The sequence below is a fragment of the Peromyscus leucopus genome, chromosome 4, assembly GCF_004664715.2.
Source record: "Peromyscus leucopus breed LL Stock chromosome 4, UCI_PerLeu_2.1, whole genome shotgun sequence".
NCBI lineage: Eukaryota > Metazoa > Chordata > Mammalia > Rodentia > Cricetidae > Peromyscus > Peromyscus leucopus.
Window position 1 is genome coordinate 150,088,701 of NC_051066.1, and position 23,922 is coordinate 150,112,622.

Sequence of the window (23,922 nt, forward strand, 5' to 3'; positions counted from 1 at the left end):
GAGGCCACAGACAGTGAGGCTGTTTCCATTCCCCCTCCTTCCTGTCCAGCAGACGTTGTTCAGCCTGGGCCAAGGCTGGGCACAGAGGACACCTGGGCACAGCTCTTGCCATTCTTTTGAGAGCACCTGACCAGAGGCACCATGTGCCACATACTCCCCAAAACCAAACATCTTTTTGCCTGTCTCCTGCATAGGCCAAGATCTCCAGTGCCTGGAGCCTGGGGTTGATATGCACACCTGTGAGCCCCAGGCACAAAGTCCCTTGCCAATGTGCACGGTGGTGCCTGTTCAAGCCGTGTGTGTGGAGGTCAAAAGTCAATGTTGGGGTATCTTCCTCTATCATTCTCTATTTTTTGAGACAGGGTCCCCATTGCTGCTACCTTGGCTTGTCAGCAAGCCCCATGGATCCCACCTGTCTCCACCCGCTTCCCCAGCCCGGGGATCACAGATTTTTACAGGGGTGCTGGGTATCTGAGCTCAGGTCCCCATGCCTGGCCAGCAGGCATTCTACCACTGGGCCATCCCCCAGTCCCTGACAAGTCTTTCGATCTTCTGGGGTTGGCTGGTTAAGTTTCTGAGACAGATCTTGCTACGGCACCCAGGCCTGCCTTGCTCACTGGTCGAACCTCAGCCTCCCGAGGGCCGGGGTCCCAGGCGTGTGCACAGCACCCAGTCTGGTCTCTGTTACATGCAGCTCTGCACACAGAGCTGCTCCAGCAAAGCCTCCCGCCTCAAAACTCCCAATGTGTAGATGGCACTAACATGGCATCTAACCACTGCCGAGGGTGGCAGCAAACGCGTTCGCCTTCCCAGAAAGCTTCCCGAACTGTCTGACTGGCGCACCTTGTTCCAAGTGGTCCTGGGCCTCACACAACTCATTTCTCTCAGCTTCTGAGCCTCCCTGAGCACCTCAACTAAGATCTGACCCCTGGCCCAGGGCCACCAGATGCAGCTCTGCGAACTCCTGGGCCTCACGCCATCCTTGCCAACCCAGGACTCCTGCTACTCCAGTACCTCAGCTCACACAAGCCACCGGACCCCTGCATCTTCCACGCCCTACCCAGGCCTGCTGTTCCTCAGGTCTCGCGCCTGACTCTTGCTTGTCACTCAGATCTTGGTTAAAATGTCACCTCCCATAAGAGGCCCACCTTACCCACCCTGGCTAAATCAGCTCCACCACTCTCCCTTCACATCACTCCACAACTGCCTTGCAGTGTTCACAGGCCCGGTGGGTTCCTTCTTTAATCTGTCCATTCGTCTGCTGGCCTATTCCTGTAGGGACGGTCATTTCCCTGTGGGCAGATGTCTGTTCCCTGCTGCTTGCTGGACCAGAAAGGGATGGAGGGAGGGAGCAATTTTTGTCTCTCCAGCTAATCTGAGGACGCTGCAAGGCGGGTACACACACACACAGTGTGCTTCTCACAGTACATAGATTTTTATCACTGAAATGTGAAGTCTATTAGTTTCTGAATGGGACCCAAATGGCTGCTTCTTCACACCTGTCCCTGTAACATGATGCACACATGGTCCACATGTGTTGTTAGTGTTCTGGCCAGCACTGTGCTGAGGGCTGCTACATTCCCACTGGGTCTCCAGCCTTTCTTCCTCCTTAATTATCACTGATTGAGACCGAGAGACATTAACCCCAAGTCCAAAGTCACCCAGCAGGAAGTCAGGGGAGTAAGACATGGCCCCAGTCTGACTCGAAGCTCAGACCTAAAAGGTCTTGATGATAAGCCAGACACACGGCAACCAGGGAGTCCCTGTCCAGTAGCAGACAGACATGGAGAAAGCATGTTGGAGAGAAAGCAACAAATGCTGGAGAGGGATTGAAATGAACCAAACACGGAGGCTGTGAGAGAGAACATCAGCTCTGGAGTCACCCGGTCCCGAGTACAAATCCCATCTCCACACAGGGCAGTGTGACTGCACCAACGCTTCCCCCTCTCCATGCCTCAGTTTCTTCACCTTTAAAATGGGGACAATGGCAGTGACCTGCCTCATGGTGAGATTAAAGGCCATGCCCAAATGTGACAGATCTGATTAAGGTCTGGGGAGACCTGTGTCCTGGCCACCTATTCATCTTACAGAGGGGACCAGGGCTCCTGGAGATTTCAGGAGCTGCACACTGGTGGAGAAGGCGTGTTGGAAGCCCAGGTGGGCACAGAGGGAAGCCAAGCTGAAGAAGCATGTTCTCTTAATGGGAAGTCAGGTCCTCCAGGCCCCGTGGTTACAGGAGCTGTGGTGCTGGCTGGGGTTCAAGTGGGCAGCAAGAGAAATCTCCTCTAATCCTTCCTGAGGAGCCAGGTCTCAGAAGCCTTAATCACAGACAGGTTATCCCATCCGGCTGGGCTGGCAAAAAGGGGATGGGGGGCGCTGCTAGAAAAAAAAGGCTCCTTTGCAGTGGAATCAGGGATTAGAAATGGAAACAACCAGGTTAGGCCTCTCTAACCTTTCAAGCTAGCTCCCACAAGACTTCTGGGCCCAGCTCTCTCCTTTCCCCAGAGCCTGAGAGAGGCAGAGCCAAGACTGCTGACCTCCAAGGACAATGGATGGAACAATCCAAAAATCCCGGTTCTCCCAAAACCGGCCTCTGGCCTGTTTAACACCAGGCCTCAGGGCCAACCCTAGGCTATCTCCTACCTCACAGGCTCCAATGGACACCGAGCAGGGCTCTGTGTTTGCATACATCTAGAACCAGATTCCTGACGGTCTGGCTCCTTTCCTCCACTGTCTCCACCCTGGCTTACAGGAACTACCCCCTACCCAGGGGCACCCATCTCTCTGGCCACTGTCCATAGAGGTCTTTGCTGTCCCTTCCCCAGCACTGCTGGCCCGGACCCCTCTGTGCACACGGTGGCCCACAAAGCAGGTCTCCTGGCTCCAAGCCCATCTAAACCCCTGGCCCAAACCCTGGTCTCCAATCTAGGCTTTTCCTACCAGGACAGTCGACACTATTTCCAGTCTCCTCTTTACTGTTCAGGCCACCGGGCTCCAGCCTGCCTCAGACCCTCCCTCTCTCATCTCCCTCTTCTTCTAAGCACAGCCCCAGCCTCCTCTGCCTTGGCCGTGCAGAACAGACAGAGATGGGCAGAGTGTGGCCAGCCCGAGGAGTTGGGAAGATCCCAGGTTCCATCACGTATACGTCATCACAAGAAGCAGACCACACAGCGGGTCACGAGCAAACCCAGCAGATGCCTGCAGAAGAACCCTCTCCTCTGCAGCCTTGACCCTCATCTGAGCTGCTCCACGGGCCTGAGGGGCATTAGGTAGCTGTGCAGGGAGATTCCAAGCAAGAAACGGGCGTGTGGGGCAGGGCAGGGTGAGAAGGGAAGGTGGCCAGCTGGATCAGGAAGCAGAAGCCACTCACTTGCCAAGGAAGCACTTGGGCACAGTGCTCAGCTTCCGTCGGCGGTCTTTGATCAAGTTCACCTTCTTGCTCATCATCATGTGGTACAGCTTCTCCCCCTTCTCCGCAATCATGACGTACGCATCCCGTTCCATGCCCAGCTTCAGGCCTGCATGGGGACATGATTGCCATGGGGGTACAGGAGGCAGTCTGGGGCTCTGGCACTCATGCCTGCTACCTTCACTCTAGCATAGCCCTGGAGCACTTCCTGACCCCTCGTCAATGTCACACACACACACACACACACACACACACACACACACACACACACACACCCCTACCAGACTGCTCAGAAGGACTGGGAAGGGACCCGGGTTAAGTACCTGAATTCAGAGCCAAGCTCCACAGCCTTATCCTACCCCTCCACATTGCACACACACAGACCCGACCCTCCACACCATCTACACTGGGCCCCATCCTTAACTCTACTCACGTTCTCTCTCGGAACCCCACCCCACCCAGACAGCAAAAGCAACAGCAAATAAGTGTTTCACGGCCTCGGACACATGCCCCATGCTCCTCACTAAAAAAGCCACAATTATCTCCATTTTACAAAGGGAAAGCTGAGGCCCAGGGAACTTATGCTGCCAGAATAGTATAGGTGGTAGCAAGATTTTATCCCAAGACTTTTGGTTCCATATCCTGATCGGGGCTACGACCACAGACCACAGTGTGAGCCCATCCCCGTGTGCCCAGCCCTGAGGTTGAACTTTAGACAACATTCACTTCTAAGGACAAGGCCCCCTTGGACCACACACACCTCGTAATGACATATACCCAGTGCTAACCACAGCTCTTGATTCCAACCACAAGAGTACCGATCAACTCCACCCAGTCAGACCAACTCCCTGCCCCTGCCCCGGTACCGACCCCACCCCAGCCCTGAGCAGTTTTAGACGTTGAGCCCTTTGCCCACGCAAAGGCCAAAGCCAGGAGCTTATCTGGCCCCCTGGCATTTTAATACATTCTGGCTTGATATTTAAGATGGGAAAGTGCTACCTAAAGGTCCCCCTTTCTTTAGAAGCAGGAGAAGACACTGTACCGGGGACAGTGACTTGGGTGGTGTGAGGTGGGGAAGAGAAGCAGGTGGTCTGGAATGTGTGCGTAAAGGGCAGGCTTGAAGGACCATGATGACCTCCTGAATGGAGAGTGTCGATGAGGGGTTCAGGGGCGGCAGCAAGGGTGTGATTCCTCACTGGGTGAGTGGAAAGCCCGTCTACTGCTACAAAGGGCTGGGAAGCAAAGTGGGATGGGCTCAGGGGGTGATGGAACCATGTGGGCAAATGTGAGGTGTCTACGATGCATATAACAGCAAGGACTTGGGGTCAGCAGGATGTGCATGGAAGAAACTGAGGCCCAATCTGATCCTGGGTCAAATGAGGAGGTGGTAGGGGTTAGAAACACATGTGGAATTTGCAAGGATGGCCACATCGAAGGCCTTGGGAGGCAGTGTCACATCCTCTGCAGCAGGAGAGGAATCCACTGAGGCTCGGGTCATCGAAGTCGTTTGTCTCAAGCACACCCAGACCCTCAAGTTCCTGGCCTGGTGGGTTCCAGACAGTAGCTCAGGGCAGAGACACAGCTCGGAGCCCACGTACCCTGGTCTGGCACCTCAAACCCTGTTCTGTCTTTCTGTGAACCACCGTGGTTACTGTCCTGAGGGGCTCTCCACCATGCCTGATGGGCACCCGGAGGACTATCCCCCCAGATTCCCATTCAGGGACCATTAAACACAAGCTTGGGCAAGCATCTTAGCTGCAGGGGGAAGAACATGCTGTTTCCAGATGCTCTGGGTGACCAGTAAGCCACATGGGGAATGTGGTACAACCGACTGGCCCCACCAGGTCCCAACATAGTCGCAGAGGTCCCCACCCATCAAAACACCTGCTATGTGTAGCTCCAACTCTTCTGCCCTAGGCATAGTCCTCGCCCTGGAAGAAGCCCATCACCCTCCCCAGCAGCCCGGGGCCCGCCCAGGCACCCACTCTCTCTCTGTTCCCGCTCTCGGATCAAGGCATCCAGCCACTTCTGCTTCTCCTCTGCAGTCTTGGCCATACACACAAACCACTTGTTCTTGGCCGTGTTGTGGATCTTCCAGCCATTGGTGACGGTGTAGCCATTGCTGTGGTAATCGGCTGGTAGGGACGAGAGGTAAACATGGTCAGAACACACACAGATACCTGTGCAATCCTCAACAGCCCACAAAGTGATGGCCACCACCAGGGCCAGGCTTGGGGAGCTAAACCGTCCCTCCCGGTAAGTGCTCCCCCTGGCTTCTCTCTCATGGGCAAAGAAGACCTGCACAGTCCCTTCCGACACCATGGTTGTACAGGTGTTGTGACCTCTCATGTGGGTACAAACGTAGCAGTGGAAGACAGAGATGCTTGCCCAGAGCTCAGGAGAGCAACCATCTCTGAAAACAGACAGCAAAACAGTACTTAGGAATGTGGGATCCCACCACACCCTGAATCTAAGGAGGGGCCTGTAGGCATGTCATGGCTCAGAACCGCCTTAGAACCTTCCCCAGACAGGTTCACAGATCATCTCCTGAGATGTAGCATCCCTGGCCCCAGCAGTGAATGGCAAAACTACCCTAAGCTTGGTTACCTGCCCGTGGATTATTCATGCAGTAGACACCATCCAACCACAGGAAGCAGCCCCGCCCAGAGCTACATGAGGCAAGAATGCATCCCAGGGTCAGCACACTGAGCACAAGAGCCATGCAGAACCCAGAAGGGCACTATGACCACCTTACTATATGCATGAAAAAGCATGTACACAGCCACATGCATCTAAAGCCACTTTAATACGCATGAGTTTGAAAACCAGAGAAATTAAAAGTAAAATGTCTGGTAATGGAAACTAAGGAGGTAATATTTTGTTTAAGACAGTGTCTTACTATATATCCCTGGCTGGCCTGGAACTCACTATGTAAACCAGACTGGTCTCAAATTCACAGAAATCCACCTGCCTCTGCCTCTGCCTCTCAAGTGCTGGCTTTAATGGTATGCACCACCACACCCAATATGGTAACAATATTTTATGCAAGAAAAAAAAAGGATTGCGTTATAAAATGCCTATAGTGAGGGACTGGAGAGATGGTTAAGCAGTTCAGAGCACTGGCTGCTCTTCCAGGGAACTGGTGTTCAATTCCTAGCACCCACATGGCAGCACAACTGTCTGTAACTCCAGTTCCAGGTGATCCAATGCCCTCCTCTGGTCTCCATGAGCACTGCACACACAACACGGCGCATACAGATATATAGACAGGCAAAACACTCATACACATAAAATAAAAATAAAATGAAAAAAAAATTAATGTAGACAGAAGTCACTTGGTGGTAGTGGTGGTGGGGTGCTGGGTTACACTGTTCTCAGTTCTCATCTCCAGGGCTTTACTTGACTAGGTCCTAGTGCTTTTCTTCAGGTTACATTCAACAGTACAAGAAAAATTATACGTAACACAGAGAACACCAGGGCAGGCAGGGAGGGGTTAGCAGAGAGGGGCGGGGCCCACCTGTCCCATCCTCCACATTCTCCACTTCCATGACTTCAGTGTTGATCCGACCCCTGAAGATGTACAGGGAACCATTGATAGACTTGGTCCTCTTGGTAGATTTCTTGCTCCCAGTGACCCTGAAAGACAATGGGGAGTCAGCATCCCCTACAAGGGACAGCAACACAGAGGGGCACCCAGGGATAGAGAAGAGCTCTGGGCTAGAGTGAGGAACATGGTGTCTGCTGGTGGGCAGGCAACCGAGGGAGTTTCTTCTCTGCTCATCATGGTTCCTCATCTGAAAAATAGGTTAATAGCTTTGTTGACCTCACAGATCAGCTCTTCTGCTAATGGGGACCGCATGGGAGACCAGGCTAGCAAGCAGGAGGGGGCCACTGGTTTCTAACAGATGCTACCTCCCAAACTGAAACCAGGATAGAAGGACTTGGGAGAGGCAATCATCCATCCACCCGCTCATCATCCATCTACCCATCTACCTACCATCTACCTCTCATCTACAATCCACTTATCTACTATCCATTCATCCACCATCCATACAACCATCATACACACAGACACACACACACACAAACACACACACACACACACACACACACACACACCCCATTTATCTATCCATGATCCATCAACCATCTACTGACTTACACACCCACCCATCTACCCACCATCTACTCAACCATCTATTAACCAACCATTTATTAACCATCTATCTATAATCTATCCACCCATCCAAATACCATTCATCTATCCCTCTACCCAAGAATTCATTCATTCATTCATCCAGCCACCTCATTAACCACCTATCCATACATTCACTCTCCCATTCACCCATACACCCATTCATCTATCTACCTACCTTCCAATCCAACTACCCACCCCTCTCATCCATCTATTCACGCATCCATCACCCACCTACCCAGACTCATGCTTTCATTCAGTGGATTTTGTTGCCCACACATTCAGTCATTGCTACAGTCTGAACATGGTACCCTTCACATTCATCTGCTGACTTCTAAGCCCTGGTGTTAAGAGTTGGGGGGTGAGGCGGTTAGATCACAGAGGTTGGTGGTATCACGTGAATGGGATTAGTGTCTTTTACAAAAAGGCCTCAAAGAGACACCTTCCCCCTCGCACCATGCCGGAACACAACAGAAAGCAGAAGGAAGCTGAGCCCATCTCCTGGTGCCTTACTCTTGGACTTCTTAGGTTGCATTAAGTTGAAAAAAAAATGTATCCTTTAAGATACCCAGTTTTTGTCATTTTGTTACAGTTAACCAAACAAATTAAAATATCAAACATCTGGCAAGGCTTTCTATGGGCAGGGAATCAAGTGAGGGGCAATACATTCAATAAGTACTTGGAAATGGCTGCCAGGTGCCAGGCACTTTGCTAGGTGCTGGGCCACAGGGGTGCACATGAAATCTTGGGGAACTTATCTTCTCTTGAGAGAGGGGCTACAGGGCACAGAAAAGAAACACCAATCACAGCAAAGGCCCTCTGAACCTCCTTGATCCACAGAGGTGAACTATCCTTACCCAGAGCCAGCTAGGACTATGGCCAGACCTCTCTACCTGAGACAAACTTCCTGCAGCTGGGTAAATGAAACAGTATGTGTGTGCAGAGTAGACCGAGGCCCCTGGACCACAGGAGGGCCAGACCTCCCTGAGAATGCAGCTGTATGTGGGGAGACCTGGGCTCCTGCTGCATGTGGGAGTTGAGTGGTGAGGGCTGGAGCAGCAGGGGATGGAAGAGTGTGTCTGCCAGACTCAGGCTCCCTGAGCCTGTAATGAGGGACAGGCTGTGTAAGAGTTAGAGGAACCATGTGCTTCCTCAGGCACTGGCTGTCTGGACTCTTTATTATAAATCTATAAGCATATGTGTATTTGTATATACAACAAAGTTCACCCTCCTGCTTCCATGTATGCATGGGTATGCATGTGCGTGCATGTACGTACGTATTCCTGTGTGCACACCTGTGTATGCAGGTACACTAATGTGTAGGAATGCATGTGTATACATATATGTATGAACATGTGCATGTTGTATGTAACTACATGTGTATGCATGTTTGTGTATGCAGATACAAAAATGTATGGGAATGTATAGATGTACATGTGTATGGCTATGCATCAATTTGTGCATGGTTATCTGCCTGTGTGCATGAGTGTGTGTTTATGTCTGTGAGTGTGCAGGTGCACTAGGCACACATACACACATCCTATCAGGTCTGTGTCTCAGAAAACCCTAACTGACAGAGATTTTGATGTCACTTCTGGGAATGAGGAAGAGCTGAGGAGACAAAGGTTTGGGACAGGAATGTGGACAAGAAGACAAGTCCAACTCAGACACATGTGTGTTGTGTGCAAAATATCCAAGGGAAACCAAACAGGAATGGTCTCCTACTTCTCACTCATGAGCCTGGCACGCCCCAGCCACTTCACAGCGGTGCCTAGACAGGCCTGCTCACTCTGTAAAGCATACCCACAGGACAACGGTGCTTCAGCCTACATAACAGACACAAAAACAGCATTCATCCGGAGTCACGGAGCCGCAGCAGGGCCAGGGCCTGGGTACTTTCAACCACTATGACCCTGGCCTCTCAGAACAGAGCAGGCAGCTACGAGGCCTCAGTTTCCCCTTCTGTAACGGAAAGGGCTGACTTTTAGAATGACCCCTTTCTCCTTTGGTGGCAAGAGCACTCTATGTCAGACCGTTCCACCCACATCCCAGACAGGGACCAAGAGAGCCAGCGGCCGCCTTGCTGGCTACATCGTGTGCTTCCTGCAGCCACTCCAGTCAGTCAGGCTCCATCCACCAGCACCTGACCCTGCCCTCACGCACCCAGCCTTCTGGCTGTTAATCTAGATGCTGGACACCGGCCTGGTGCCTGGCCCTCTCAGGAGACAGGTGTGCCCTTTCCCATGGGCCAGCTCCCTCTGTCACTAGGGAGGGAGTGGCCTTTGGAGAGCTTAGAGTGGACACAGAAAAGCCAGAGATAGCCCCCGCAGGAGCCAAGATGGGGGCAATAAGTGTTCCTCCTAGGGTAGGTGACACAGAGGAAGAAGGACATGGCAGGCAAGCCAGGGGCTGGGCAAGCACAGGCAGCAGCTGGGAGCTGTCCACAGAGTGCTGAAGGGACTCTGTTTCCCAACCCCTAGTGCTCTGGGAGAAATGCCTGCCTCCAACAGCCAGGACAGGGAAGGGCTGGGGCTGACATTTCACAGCAGCCTTAGGACTGTCAAAGGAGGCCTCTGGGGGTGACCCCAGCAAGACAGGAGACACGAGACAGCAAAAGAGATCCTTACAGAGCAAGCAGAACACCTGGAGGAAAGGCAGGCTGAATATCTACACTTGGGAGATGACACAATGGGAAGCCGAAGCCTGTGGCAAGAAGGACCAACCCCCAAAACAAGAAGGGTGGACAATACAAACCTCTGTGCCCTGCGGCTGCCCACGGGTGCCACCAAGAACCAAAAGAGTGAGTGTGGGGTCCACAGGGATGGCAGCAGCCACCAGCCCCAACTTCATGCACTAGGCACTTATCACCCTCACCTCCACAAAGACCCTGTGAGGTACATTCAGTCGAGTCCACTGTTTTACAGACAAGAAAACTGAGGCATAGGAGAAAATGTAGAGATGGAGAAGCGACCAAACTCTGAACCAAACATCAGAGGACGGACATGGCCCGCTATAGAAGAGGAGACTGAGGCCGCACAATCATATGGAAGGGGCACCCAGCCCCTGTGGCCAGCTTTCCCACCCAGCCTTAGGAGCTGGGAACAGACAAGGAAACTGGAAACTGACGCTCTGAGACAACAAAGCCACAATGGAGTGAGTCCACTCCAGCCTTGGTCAGATCAAGGCATGGAGAAGCCTCTGGAAGGTTACTGTTTCACTCTTGGGACAACTCAACAGGAAATAGAATTTAAGCAGGGGACACTGGCTGCTAAGATTACCCAAGGCCTACTGAGCAACACTACCACAGGCAGGCATCCTCTGTCCATCACCCTCTCGCCATCACTCATCCACGGTGCATTTGGTGAGCCAGCCATGCCCCCTTCAACACCAGTCAATGACCTTGGCAACCATCAACCCAACCCTACCTTCCACACACATGTGACCCAGATAACCATCACCCACCAAGCCTTGACCTCCCCATACCTACCCTATTAGTGAACCATCCAGTCAGCTACCCAGCCACCAGCAAACCTGATGCTCAGACCCCACTCCATCATCTATCCCCACAAACCTGCACCTGCCTCCACAGCCACCACCAGCTCAGCACCCATACCTGCCAACTCCCCAGTGCACACTCTAGCCAACCACCCCCTAAGCTCTAACCACTCAGCCACCAATCCTGCACTTCTTTTCTCTGCTCACTTCCCTTTTCACCTCCAGCCTTGTCTACGCCCTCATCCCCAGGCTCAACAAACTCCTCATCCATTTCTTCATCCCCTCCAACCTCCCTCTTCTAGCCCCTCCCTCATCCCCAGGCTCAAGAAGTTCCTCACCCACTCCCTCCTCCTTCATCTCCAGGCCCAACAGATTCCTCATCACCGTATTCCTCCCTCATCCTCTCCCCTCCTCCCTCACTATCCATTCACCAGCCAAGCCTCCAGCTGCCTCTCCATCCTTCCTCCTGTGTCCCCCACACCCCACTTGACATTCTAACCACACATAAGTATGTCACCTGTCCACTCACTCCTGGGCCCCCCAGAGGACAAGGGGCTCCGTGAGGGATGTGAAGAGCTGATGAGCCGTTCTTTCCTCCTCCAGCCCAGCAGTGAGAGCTTTCTCCCTCCCCTCTCTGCACCCCAGGACCTCAGACTCTCAGGATGCTGCTGAGCTTCCAAATCATCCAGAGCTGTTTGATGCAGTGTTCCCAAGTCACAAGGGAAATAAGACTGGGACCCACTGTGGCATAAAGCTAATATAGGAACCACTTCAAAGACTGAATATTAAAACATATGGCAAAACATTTCCTTATTACTTTTCAAAAATTGTTTATAGTTACATATAATCATAATTAAATAAAACATGTGAGCATCTTAGGTTGAATTCACTACTAAGCTCCAGTTCACCTGTTTCTTTTTATTTTTCTTTAATGTAGTTACTAGAAAATTTAAATTAGCATATTCAGCTTATACTATACATTGGTTTAGAATAACTCCCTAAATACTCAGTAGAAAAAGCTAAGCCAAGAGAAAGATGTGACAAGCCCTAGGTGTCACGTGGAAAAAGGGTGCATTTAGCACAGGCCTGCCCCAGCAGATCACTTGGGCAGCCTGGTCCAACCCCAGCAGCTTACCATGGCAGCCAGGCCCTGCCGCAGCCTCCTGGGCAGCCTGGCCCAGCCCCAGCAGCTCACCTGGATTTCCGCTTGCAGTAGACAAGCAGGTTGTCAAAGAGGAAGAAGGATCTCTCCTGGATGTTGCCTGCGGAGATCTTCAGCAGAGTGCCCTGCAGGAGGAGCTGGGTGCAGATGTCCGTGAGGTTAGAGCCCTGGGGATGGAGGGCAGGAATGAGCAGCAAGAACACACCTGTTCTAGCTCCTTTCCTGCTGCACAGGACAAGAGCTACTCCAGGGAGAAAGGGCTGATTTCTGCTCCATAGTTCAAGGTCACAGTCCATCATGGCAGGGTGGTCATGACAGCAGGAGCAAGAAAAGGAGGAGAGGAAGAGGCTAGGGGCCAATCACCCAACCACACAACCAGCCATGGAATAAGAAGGAAAGAAAAGACACACAGAAATAGAGAAAGGTAAAAGTCCAGAGGCAAATGGTAGACAGGATAATTTAAGAAAAGCTGGCAAAAAAAAAATAAATAAATAAAAAATAAAAAAAAAAAAAAAAGGGGGCTGGAGGGATGGCTCAGCGGTTAAGAGCACTACTTGTTCTTCCAGAGGTCCTGAGTTCAATTCCCAGCAACCACATGGTGGCTCACAACTACCTGTAATGAGATCTGTTGCCGTCTTCTGGTCTGCAGGTGTACATGCAGATAGAGCACTGTATACATAATAAATAAATAAACAAATATTTAAAAAAAATAAAAAAATAAAAAATAAAAAAAAAAACCAAGCCAAGCTAAAGCTGGGCATTCATAATAAAGAATAAATCTATCTCCATGTATTTATGTGGGAGCTGGGTGGCTCCTAAAGAGTAAAAAAAAAAAACCCACAACCAACTACATAGAGAGCCATGAATACATGCTGCTGTTTAGCTCTCTTCCCCATCTGTATAGTCCAGGGCCCCAGCCAGAGAATGGCCCTGCCACAGCTAAGACAGACCTCCCCACATCCATTAATGTAACCAAAATGACCCTTAGAGGCATGCCCAGAGGCTAAGTACTTCCTCACAGACAAACCTGGAGGCCTGTCTCCTAGGTGACTCCAGACTCTGTCAAACTGACAGCGCCAGCCACCGAGCACTCTTTCCTCCACACCCCGAAATCCCTATGGGCCCCCACAGCAAATCTCTCAGCAGACGGAAAGTCAACGCGATCTGATGGATGGCCGTGTGGGCCAGCGCTGTCAGTGGACTGCATGTCCTTTTACAGGAGACACTTAGGGGTGCAGGGGGCGGAGACACCAATTCACATGGCTAATGGCAGGCCCGGGGGCCAGCATCTGCTCCTGCGGGGGTTGGGTTTTGTCTGAGTGTCCTGTCATTTGTTTGCAGGGTGGCTTGTCAAGTCTTCCCTACAAGAGCAGCACACTTCTGTAAGGACAAGGCCATTTCTATCAGGCATGTGTGGGGAGGTTGCCAGCACCTAGCAACCTTCCCCAGGGTGCAGCAGGGGCTCAACAGATGCCACGTGGGGACCGTCAGGGCAGGACTATGGGAGTGCCAGGTCCACTGAAGGCTGTGGGCGCAGAGGGGGATAGCCTCTGGCATCAACAGGGCTGTGGGATGAGTGCCCCATGTTGGTGCGGCCGACACAGAGGGTGTGCATGAGGCTGACTGAGCAGTGTCAGATTTGGGGCAGAGAATGGAGGAAAGATGTTAAGGAGGGGCAAACACAGGAACTAGGAAATGCCTGCTAGCAACAGAGCCAGCACCTAGTGGGTCTGTGTGGAGTCCTGCGAGGGCTAGGCCCGGACACACAGATCCAAAGAGCTGAGGAGAGGGAGCTGGACAGAACCATGGCAAGTACAGAACACCCGCGAGGCAGCCCAAGTCCTCGCTCCCCTCAGCGCATCTTGGGGAGGGAGTTTCGCAGGCACTGGCTGCCTGACCAATGAACTACATTTCCCAGCTTCTTGAGCGCCAAGCATGGTCAAGCGACCTAATCATGCCGAGCAGCAGGGGATGCGTCACTACCTTCCAGTCTCTCCCCTCCCTTCTCCATCTCTTTCTACAGGTAAGGGACAGCCATCGGAGTTAGGAAAAGACACTGGTGCAGACATGCCCAAGGCACAGGAAGGAAAGAGCCCCATTGGATCACAGCCACCAGCCTGGATGGCTACTGGCCACACAGCCTCCCATGCACTGCCCATGAGCTGCAATGTGTGCCGCTTGGTGCTGCCCCCCACCCCACGGCCCCACGGCAGCCAGTATATGCCAGTGTGTGCCTAGATGCTCCAGGGAGCTCAGGGCCTGTGCTTCAGGCAAAGCCATGTGCGGCCCCCACAGCCAAAGGAGCCAGATGCCAGGTCAGGTCGGCTGCCTTATCTTGCCCACTGAACACACCGACCTACCCACTCAGGCCAGCGACTGCACCTCCCTGCCCAGGAAGCTGGGGGGGGGGGGCACGCTCTGCTGCTGCCACAGAAAACCAGACCCTCCTGGGGCGGCCCCTCTCCACACAAGTGGGAGTCTTTTCTCTCCCTCCTTCTAACTTGATCGAGGCCAAACCTTAAAGCCCATTCCAAAGTCTGTCTGCAAGGGAGTCTGGGAGCTGGGCTCTCACAGAGAAGATGGCCAGTGAAGGAAAAGTGCAGGGGACATGTCACCCGCATTCTCTGAACAAAGCCCCAGTCTTCTCTGCAGCTGGGCCCTCAACCCGGGCTGGGGGAGTACAGGAAAAGAATACTAAATCCCAGACATCCAGGGCCACCCAGGGCCTGGTGGGGGAGGCGGGAGGGTCTGTCCCAGGACCTTTCATCTCAGCTCTTAATCTCTCACTCCAGCTGAGCTGGCCTTTCCTAGTCAGTTGTATTTTTCCATTGTCTTTCTATAGACACAGAGGAAACTTTCAATAAGGGAAGTAAGAGGTGAGGGTTAAGAAAGTCATTTGGTCACTGGCTGAAGGGATGACTCAATGGGTAAAGGAGCTTGCTGCCAAGCCTGATGATCTGAGTTCAATGCCCAGGTCCCACACAGTGGAAGGAAATGAATCGACTCCCACAAGTTGTCCTCTGACTTCTTCTATACATATGCTGTGGCACACTGCACACACACACACACACACACACACACACACACACACACACGATAAGAAAGTCAGTTATATACACTCTGGGGTTATCCTTCCCACTAACAATCCTGAGAGCAGGGAAACACCACCTGTTACTGATGCAGATGAAGAATGGGATTCCAGGGTCAGAGAAGTTAAAAACAGGTGCCCAAAGTCACTCACCTAGCAAGGATGTGTCTGTCAAGCCAGAGTCCTGACCTGGGGTAGTGTGGAAGGCTGACAATGTCAACCTGATGGGATCCAGAATCCCCTCTAGACTTCCAGCATGTCTGTGAGGGAGTTTCTAGATTATGTTTACTAAGGTGTGAAGATCCACCTTCCATGCGGGTGGTGTCACCTCCTGAGCTGGTGTCCCAGGCTGAGGATGGAGGAGAAGGGAGCTGTAGCATCATCTCTCCTTGCTTCCTGTGAGTGTGACCAGCCATGGGATGCTCCTGCCCATGACTTCTCTACCACAATGGACCGCACCTCCAACTGTGAGCACCATAAACCTTCCTCCCTTCAGAGGTTCTCGTCAGGTATTGTCATAGCAACAGGAAAAGAGATGAATTCAGATATGTAAATGCGGCCTTGATGCTGGCAGCAGAAGCTCCAAGGCCTGTAGGCAGCAGGTAGGAGAAGCACAGCACACCTGGTGAGGGGGTGTGGCCCACGGGGTGGGGCTCAGGAAATGGAGACTCAGTGGCGGCTGCTTGCGACAGCAGTGCTACCGATCTGCCTACAGAAATCTGAAATCTGAGCTTTTATGTTTCATTGAAAGTCAACTAAACCACTTGCAAGCAAACACAGGGCAGGCCAAACAAAAGCACCAGGCTGTGACCTGCACTGCGAGCGGGGCCAGCCACCTCAGCCCAGGCCCTCCTGCCCTCATACCTCCCAGCCCTCTATGTGAGACTGCAGCTGCTCCAGCGCCTCCAGCTTCTCCATCTGCCTCTTGGTCTCATTGATGTTGGAGCAAACTGTCTTCATGGCCTGCAGGGCACTCTGCACCGCGGGGTGGTCAGGGTGCTTGCCAGGGGTCCTCTTGGCCAGCTCCTAGTGTGGGAAAGAGCAGGAAAGGGGGAAGTGAGTCCATGCTGGCGAGAGGTGGAGCCATGTCAACCAGCATGCTGATAGGCTGGGCTGGCGCAGTCATGCGAATGTCAGTCTTCACAGTGACGTAACTGGACTTGGGGTCACCTAGAAGATACATCTCTGAGTGTCTACGAAGGTGTTTCCAGAGAGGTTTAACGGGGTGGGTCAGCCCAGAATACGGGTGGTGCCATCCCACAGAACAAAAGGAGAAAGGTAGCTGAGCACCAGCTCCGCTTTGGTCTGCTTCCTGACTGCAGACACACAGAGACCAGCCACCCCACCGTCCTGATGGACTGTACCCTAAAACACACACAGAGACCAGCCACCCCAAAAACACACAGAGACCAGCCACCCCACCGTCCTGATGGTCTGTACCCTAAAACACACACAGAGACCAGCCACCCCACCGTCCTGATGGACTGTACCCTGAAACACACACAGAGACCAGCCACCCCACCGTCCTGATGGACTGTACCCTAAAACACACACAGAGACCAGCCACCCCACCGTCCTGATGGACTGAACCCTAAAACACACAGAGACCAGCCACCCCACCGTCCTGATGGACTGAACCCTAAAACACACAGAGACCAGCCACCCCACCGTCCTGATGGACTGTACCCTAAAACACACACAGAGACCAGCCACCCCACCGTCCTGATGGACTGTACCCTGAAACACACACAGAGACCAGCCACCCCACCGTCCTGATGGACTGTACCCTAAAACACACACAGAGACCAGCCACCCCACCGTCCTGATGGACTGTACCCTAAAACACACACAGAGACCAGCCACCCCACCGTCCTGATGGACTGTACCCTAAAAACACACACAGAGACCAGCCACCCCACCGTCCTGATGGACTGTACCCTAAAACACACACAGAGACCAGCCATCCCACCGTCCTGATGGACTGTACCCTAAAACACACACAGAGACCAGCCACCCCACCGTCCTGATGGACTGTACCCTAAAACACACACAGAGACCAGCCACCCCACCGTCCTGATGGACTGTACCCTAAAACACACACAGAGACCAGCCACCCCACCGTCCTGATGGACTGTACCCTAAAACACACACAGAGACCAGCCATCCCACCGTCCTGATGGACTGTACCCTAAAACACACACAGAGACCAGCCACCCACCGTCCTGATGGACTGTACCCTAAAACACACACAGAGACCAGCCACCCCACCGTCCTGATGGACTGTACCCTAAAACACACACAGAGACCAGCCACCCCACCGTCCTGATGGACTGTACCCTAAAACACACAAGACAGCACACCTGAGGACTGTACCAAAACACACAGAGACCAGCCACCCCACCGTCCTGATGGACTGTACCTAAAACACACACAGAGACCAGCCACCCACCGTCCTGATGGACTGTACCCTAAAACACACACAGAGACCAGCCACCCCACCGTCCTGATGGACTGTACCCTAAAACACACACAGAGACCAGCCACCCCACCGTCCTGATGGACTGTACCCTAAAACACACACAGAGACCAGCCACCCCACCGTCCTGATGGACTGTACCCTAAAACACACACAGAGACCAGCCACCCCACCGTCCTGATGGACTGTACCCTAAAACACACAGAGACCAGCCACCCCACCGTCCTGATGGACTGTACCCTAAAACACACACAGAGACCAGCCACCCCACCGTCCTGATGGACTGTACCTAAACACACACAGAGACCAGCCACCCACCTCCTGATGGACTGTAACCCTAAAACACACAGAGACCAGCCACCACCGTCCTGATGGACTGTACCCTAAAACACACAGAGACCAGCCACCCCACCGTCCTGATGACTGTACCTAAAACACACAGAGACCAGCAGTCCTGAATGACTGAACCCTAAAACACACACAGAGACCACCACCCCACCGTCCTGATGGACTGTACCCAAACACACACACAGACACCAGCCACCCCCACGTCCTGATGGACTGTACCCTGAAACACACACAGAGACCAGCCACCCACCGTCTGATGACTGTACCCTAAAACACACACAGAGACCAGCCACCCCACCGTCCTGATGGACTGTACCCTAAAACACACACAGAGACCAGCCACCACCGTCCTGATGGACTGTACCCTAAACACACACAGAGACCAGCACCATCTGATGGACTGTACCCTAACACACAGAGACCAGCCACCCCACCGTCCTGATGGACTGTACCCTAAAACACACACAGAGACCAGCCACCCCACCGTCCTGATGGACTGTACCCTAAAACACACACAGAGACCAGCCACCCCACCGTCCTGATGGACTGTACCCTAAAACACACAGAGACCAGCCACCCACCGTCCTGATGGACTGTACCCTAAAACACACACAGACCAGCCACCCCACCGTCCTGATGGACTGTACCCTAAACACACACAGAGACCAGCCACCCCACCGTCCTGATGGACTGTACCCTAAAACACACACAGAGACCAGCCACCCCACCGTCCTGATGGACTGTACCCTAAAACACACAGAGACAGCCACCCCACCGTCCTGATGGACTGACCAAAAACACACAGAGACCAGCACCCACCGTCCTGATGGACTGTACCCTAAAACACACACAGAGACCAGCCACCCCACCGTCCTGATGGACTGTACCCTAAAACACACACAGAGACCAGCCACCCCACCGTCCTGATGGACTGTACCCTGAAACACACACAGAGACCAGCCACCCCACCGTCCTGATGGACTGTACCCTAAAACACACACAGAGACCAGCCACCCCACCGTCCTGATGGACTGTACCCTAAAACACACACAGAGACCAGCCACCCCACCGTCCTGATGGACTGTACCCTAAAACACACACAGAGACCAGCCACCCCACCGTCCTGATGGACTGTACCCTAAAACACACACAGAGACCAGCCACCCACCGTCCTGATGGACTGTACCCTAAAACACACACAGAGACCAGCCACCCCACCGTCCTGATGGACTGTACCCTAAAACACACACAGAGACCAGCCACCCCACCGTCCTGATGGACTGTACCCTAAAACACACACAGAGACCAGCCACCCCACCGTCCTGATGGACTGTACCCTAAAACACACACAGAGACCAGCCACCCCACCGTCCTGATGGACTGTACCCTAAAACACACACAGAGACCAGCCACCCCACCGTCCTGATGGACTGTACCCTAAAACACACACAGAGACCAGCCACCCCACCGTCCTGATGGACTGTACCCTAAAAACACACACAGAGACCAGCCACCCCACCGTCCTGATGGACTGTACCCTAAAACACACACAGAGACCAGCCACCCCACCGTCCTGATGGACTGTACCCTAAAACACACACAGAGACCAGCCACCCCACCGTCCTGATGGACTGTACCCTAAAACATACACACAGACCAGCCACCCCACCGTACCCTAAAGCCATGAACCATAACAACCCCTTCCCCCTTAAGCTGATTCTGTCAGATATTTCATTCCATTGACAAAAAAGGTAACTAAGATGTTCATTTCTTCACTCACTCACTCATTCATATATTCATTTTTTGGGTATCATCTGAGTGTCCTTGAAGTCAGAATTTGAATACACAAGAAAACAGAAAAAAAATAAAAATAAAAAACAATCTAGTCCGCCGGGTATCCCAGCCTAACACAGACAACAGAGCCCAAAGAGCAAAGGGAAATCAAGTCTCTGCTACAATGGCCAGCAGTGAGAAACACTGTGAGGAGCCAGAATGGACATCAGGAAATGAACTTGGAACCGGGAGGTCACACGCTGAGGGAACAACGTGGCAGACAGACAGACAGAAGAGCAGGCGCAAAGGGAGTGAGGTCGGAAAGACACTGGGCATGACAAGGAACGGTAGGTGACTTGGGGGGGGACCACAGGAGAGCACAGGGAGACAGGCAGGTGGCAGAGGTGGCCACAGACACAATTGCTGCCCCCGTTTTCACAGTGAAATGGGGGGGGACCACCTCTTGGGGCGTAAGTGTGGCTCAGTGGTAACCATTTGCCAAACAGACTCAAGGCTCACCCTGGGTTCGATCCCCTGGACTGAGAGATAAATAAACGAATAGGCCTCTCCTTCAGAGGACACAGGACAGAGGACAAAAAGCATCCAGCCAGTTCTCGACCCAGGACCCAGCTTCCATCAGCTCACTTCAGACATGGGCAAGGCCGGGCTGTGTTTTCCAGAAACATGGCCTCAGGTTGCCCAAGCTAGCTTCCAGATCACTCTGTAGGTGGGGAACCTTAAACTCCTCATCCTCCTGCCTCTGTGTCCTGGGAGCTGGGATTAGGGGCAGGTGCCACCATGCTCTGTTTATGCAGTGCTAAGGGCTTCCTGAATGTTAGGCCAGCACTCCCCCAACTGACCTCAGGCTGGTCTCAAAGATTCCAGCCACTCACTAGGTGTGGTGTGGGAGACGTGGAGGAGACGTCTGGGCCAGCAGTGGTGGAGACGGTGCTGAGGTGGCAGTGCCTGTCAGGTCACAGCATCAGAGGAACTTCCAGCCACCCCCCCAGACAGCCCGGGCTCTGCCACCATGCACTCTGTTTCCTGTGTTCACAGTCCATGTCTCCTGGCTCTCCTTACTGGATCCCAGGGTGGCTTTGCGCACTACCTGGATGGACTCAGGCGATCCCTCCTTCCTTCTGCATCACCCCCTACTAGAAAGCCAGGGATGGTGAAAATGGCATGGAGCACCCCCAGAGTCCCCCGGCTGAGCTTGAGAGACAGGTCCCAGACTGTCTAACAAAGGAGACTGTGGTAGCCCCAGCCAGGGGGGAGGAGGGGCTGGGATCTGAACTTGGGCCACCAGCTTCCTCATGGATAGGACAACAAAGCAGGTACCAGCTGCCCTCTGGTAGGCCGGCAAAGTCTCAGGAGACCGGAATGGCCAGCAGCTTGTTCACAGAGAGCAGCTGTCTCCTTCCTGTTGTAGCCTGAGCTAGACATTCAGCCACTCCTCAGAGGGGTCCCTACAGAGCAGCCAATGCCCAGGCAAAAGAAGAAAAGGGTGGGTTCCTGGTCCCAGCTGACTGCCTGGGGTCAGCAATGAGGACGGGAACAGAAACCAAGCATAAAGGCCAGGCTGGTAACTGGCCCAAGCGGCAGGGGGAAGTGCAGACTTTGGGGTGTCTCAGGTCACAGGGGAGTGTTGGCTACACTCCAAGAAGCTCCAAGAACCAGGAGCTATCCCTGCCTCTGAACCTCGGCACACGCTGCTTCCACCAGGCCCTCTATTCAGGCTGTGGGGAGGCAACACCACACTGCATAAGAGCAGATCAGGAGGGCAGCGGAGGAGAGCTGAGCAGGGGGAGAGAGAGAAACCCACAAGAGCAGTCTGTTCACTTTCAACCTCACTGTGCACTCCTGGGGGAAGAGAAACCTTCTGAACAGCGGTGCAGGACAGCCACACATGCTGGTGCAACACCAATCAGGCCAGCCACACATGCTGGTGCAGCACCAAATCAGGCCAGCCACACATGCCGGTGCAGCACCAAGTCAGGCCAGCCACACATCCCGGTACAGCACTAAATCAGGCCAGCCACACATCTCGGTGCAGCACCAAATCAGGCCAGCCACACATCCTGGTACAGCACCAAATCAGGCTACTTCCTCTACTGCACTAAAAGCTAACACCAAATGTGCTGACCCCCAAATGGAAGAACCGAGACCACACACCTGAGAGAGAAGGACACAGGAAGAAGCACTGGTCACCACCTCAGGTCAGGCAATGCGTTTCCAGACACAGCCACATGTAAAACAGCCTCACAAACGTGACGCTGCGCTTCATCACGTTCAAAGCCATCGTGTCCCCCAAGGACACCATCCAATAAGAGGGAAGAGGAATCAGTGGAGCTGTTTCCAGACCAGACAAAAACCACAACCAAACAGAAAGGGACCGTCCAGGGCTCGGGAGAATGCTCTGTAGGTAAAGCACTTGCCTGAGTGGGATCCCCAGAGCCACCTAAAAAGTCAGGCGTGGTGGTGTGCACCTGTAAGCCCAGACATGGTGAGACGGGGGGGGGGGGGGGGGGGGGGGGGGGGACGGGGACCGACCAGGCAGACCCTGGAAGCCTGCAGGCCAGCTAGCCTAACCTACGTGGTGAGGAAGACCAGTGAGAGAGTCGGTCTCAAACAAGAGATGGGAGGTACCGATGGCAGACTGCCAGGACCATCTTCTGACCTCCACATACACACCTTGGATGCATAGGTTAATGACAAGGTTAATTTTAAAATAAGTGAAGTGTGTGAGGGGCAGGGCTAGCTGAACAGTTAAGAACACTTGTTGTTCTTCCAAAGAACCGGAATTCAGTTCCCAGCACCCATATCAGGTGACTCGACTGCCCGTAACTCCAGCTCCCAGGAATCTTGTCCCTCACTCACATGCACACACACAAGTAAAAATAAAAATAAAATAGGTGAAGGGAGCCACCAAGACAGCTCAACAGACAAAGGAGGCTGCTCCCACACCCAACCACCTGTGTTTACCCTGGGAACCCCTACCCCACCCCCACAAGAGTTAAAAGGTGAGGATTCCCTATCTAATTCAGAACTCAGGTGGATTCAGGTTGCTCTGGGTTAAAACAGAACCAGCTTCCAAGGTGACAGACTCCCATCCTGAAAACCCAGGGATCCACATCCAAAGTAAGATAGCTGTGTGAACTTACAGGGCCTAAAGAGGTACTTAGCTATTTGCTAAGCATCTTTTTTTTTGGGGGGGGGGGTGGGGCTATGATCAAGAAGCTACTGGGCCTTGCTGAAGTTCAGAGGGTCAAGGGAGCAGATGCAGACAGTGGCTGGGTAATCACACCAGTATGCTTGCCATGAGAAAAAGGTCTGCCTCATAAAGGGGTGAGCACCCCATCGCTAGAGGCATCAGTAAGAGATTCAGGCCTCTTAGGCATCACACAACTCAAACAGCTTCCCAGACCCTGTTGCCAAGAGACAGACGCCAAACAGGACAGCCCACCTCTATCCTTCTCTGCTGTGTGACCTGAACAAGTGAACCCAACTCTCTGAGGCAGAATGTGCTCATAGTGAAATCAGGCCACGTCCCCCGCTGGCCCACCCACAGATGCAGAAGTGAACGTAAGCATCTTCGCAGACCAAGCGAGCACAATGTTGATCGCCGTTGCCATCACTCCCATGGTAACAGTCACGCATTCACTGCTGTCTCTCTACAGCAAGAAGAACAACGGGGCTGTTCAGCTGCGGATCACACAACAGTGGCGGCCAAGAGCACGGGCTGTGCACCCAGCACCGTAACCAGCGTCACCAGCACTTCCATCCCAATGAAGAAACTGAGGCATGATCAGCAGAGCCTCCAAAGGCCACAGACAGGAAGTGGGACCTGGCGGTTGCTGGCTATGGTTATAGGTCTCCTCCTGTCGCGCTCTTACAAGGTGTTTAAAAGAGGCCGGCCCTGGGTGAGAAAGGGTAACAGGCCACCGCACAAGCCAGGCTGTGGCCCTCCCCAGCATCC

The 23,922-nt window shown here is 53.2% G+C and overlaps 1 protein-coding gene across 1 annotated transcript in view; it reads right to left on the bottom strand.

The window, feature by feature from the left end:
• Prex1 (phosphatidylinositol-3,4,5-trisphosphate dependent Rac exchange factor 1) overlaps positions 1-23,922 on the bottom strand; it is a 155,475-nt gene that overhangs the window by 40,079 nt on the left and 91,474 nt on the right. Inside the window, exons 6-10 of the mRNA XM_028868545.2 lie at positions 16,214-16,375; positions 12,295-12,428; positions 6,927-7,045; positions 5,395-5,544; positions 3,371-3,518 (exon numbers count right to left, since the gene is read on the bottom strand). Of these exons, the coding sequence (XP_028724378.1) occupies positions 3,371-3,518; positions 5,395-5,544; positions 6,927-7,045; positions 12,295-12,428; positions 16,214-16,375 (713 nt within the window). The remainder of the gene's footprint in view (positions 1-3,370; positions 3,519-5,394; positions 5,545-6,926; positions 7,046-12,294; positions 12,429-16,213; positions 16,376-23,922) is intronic.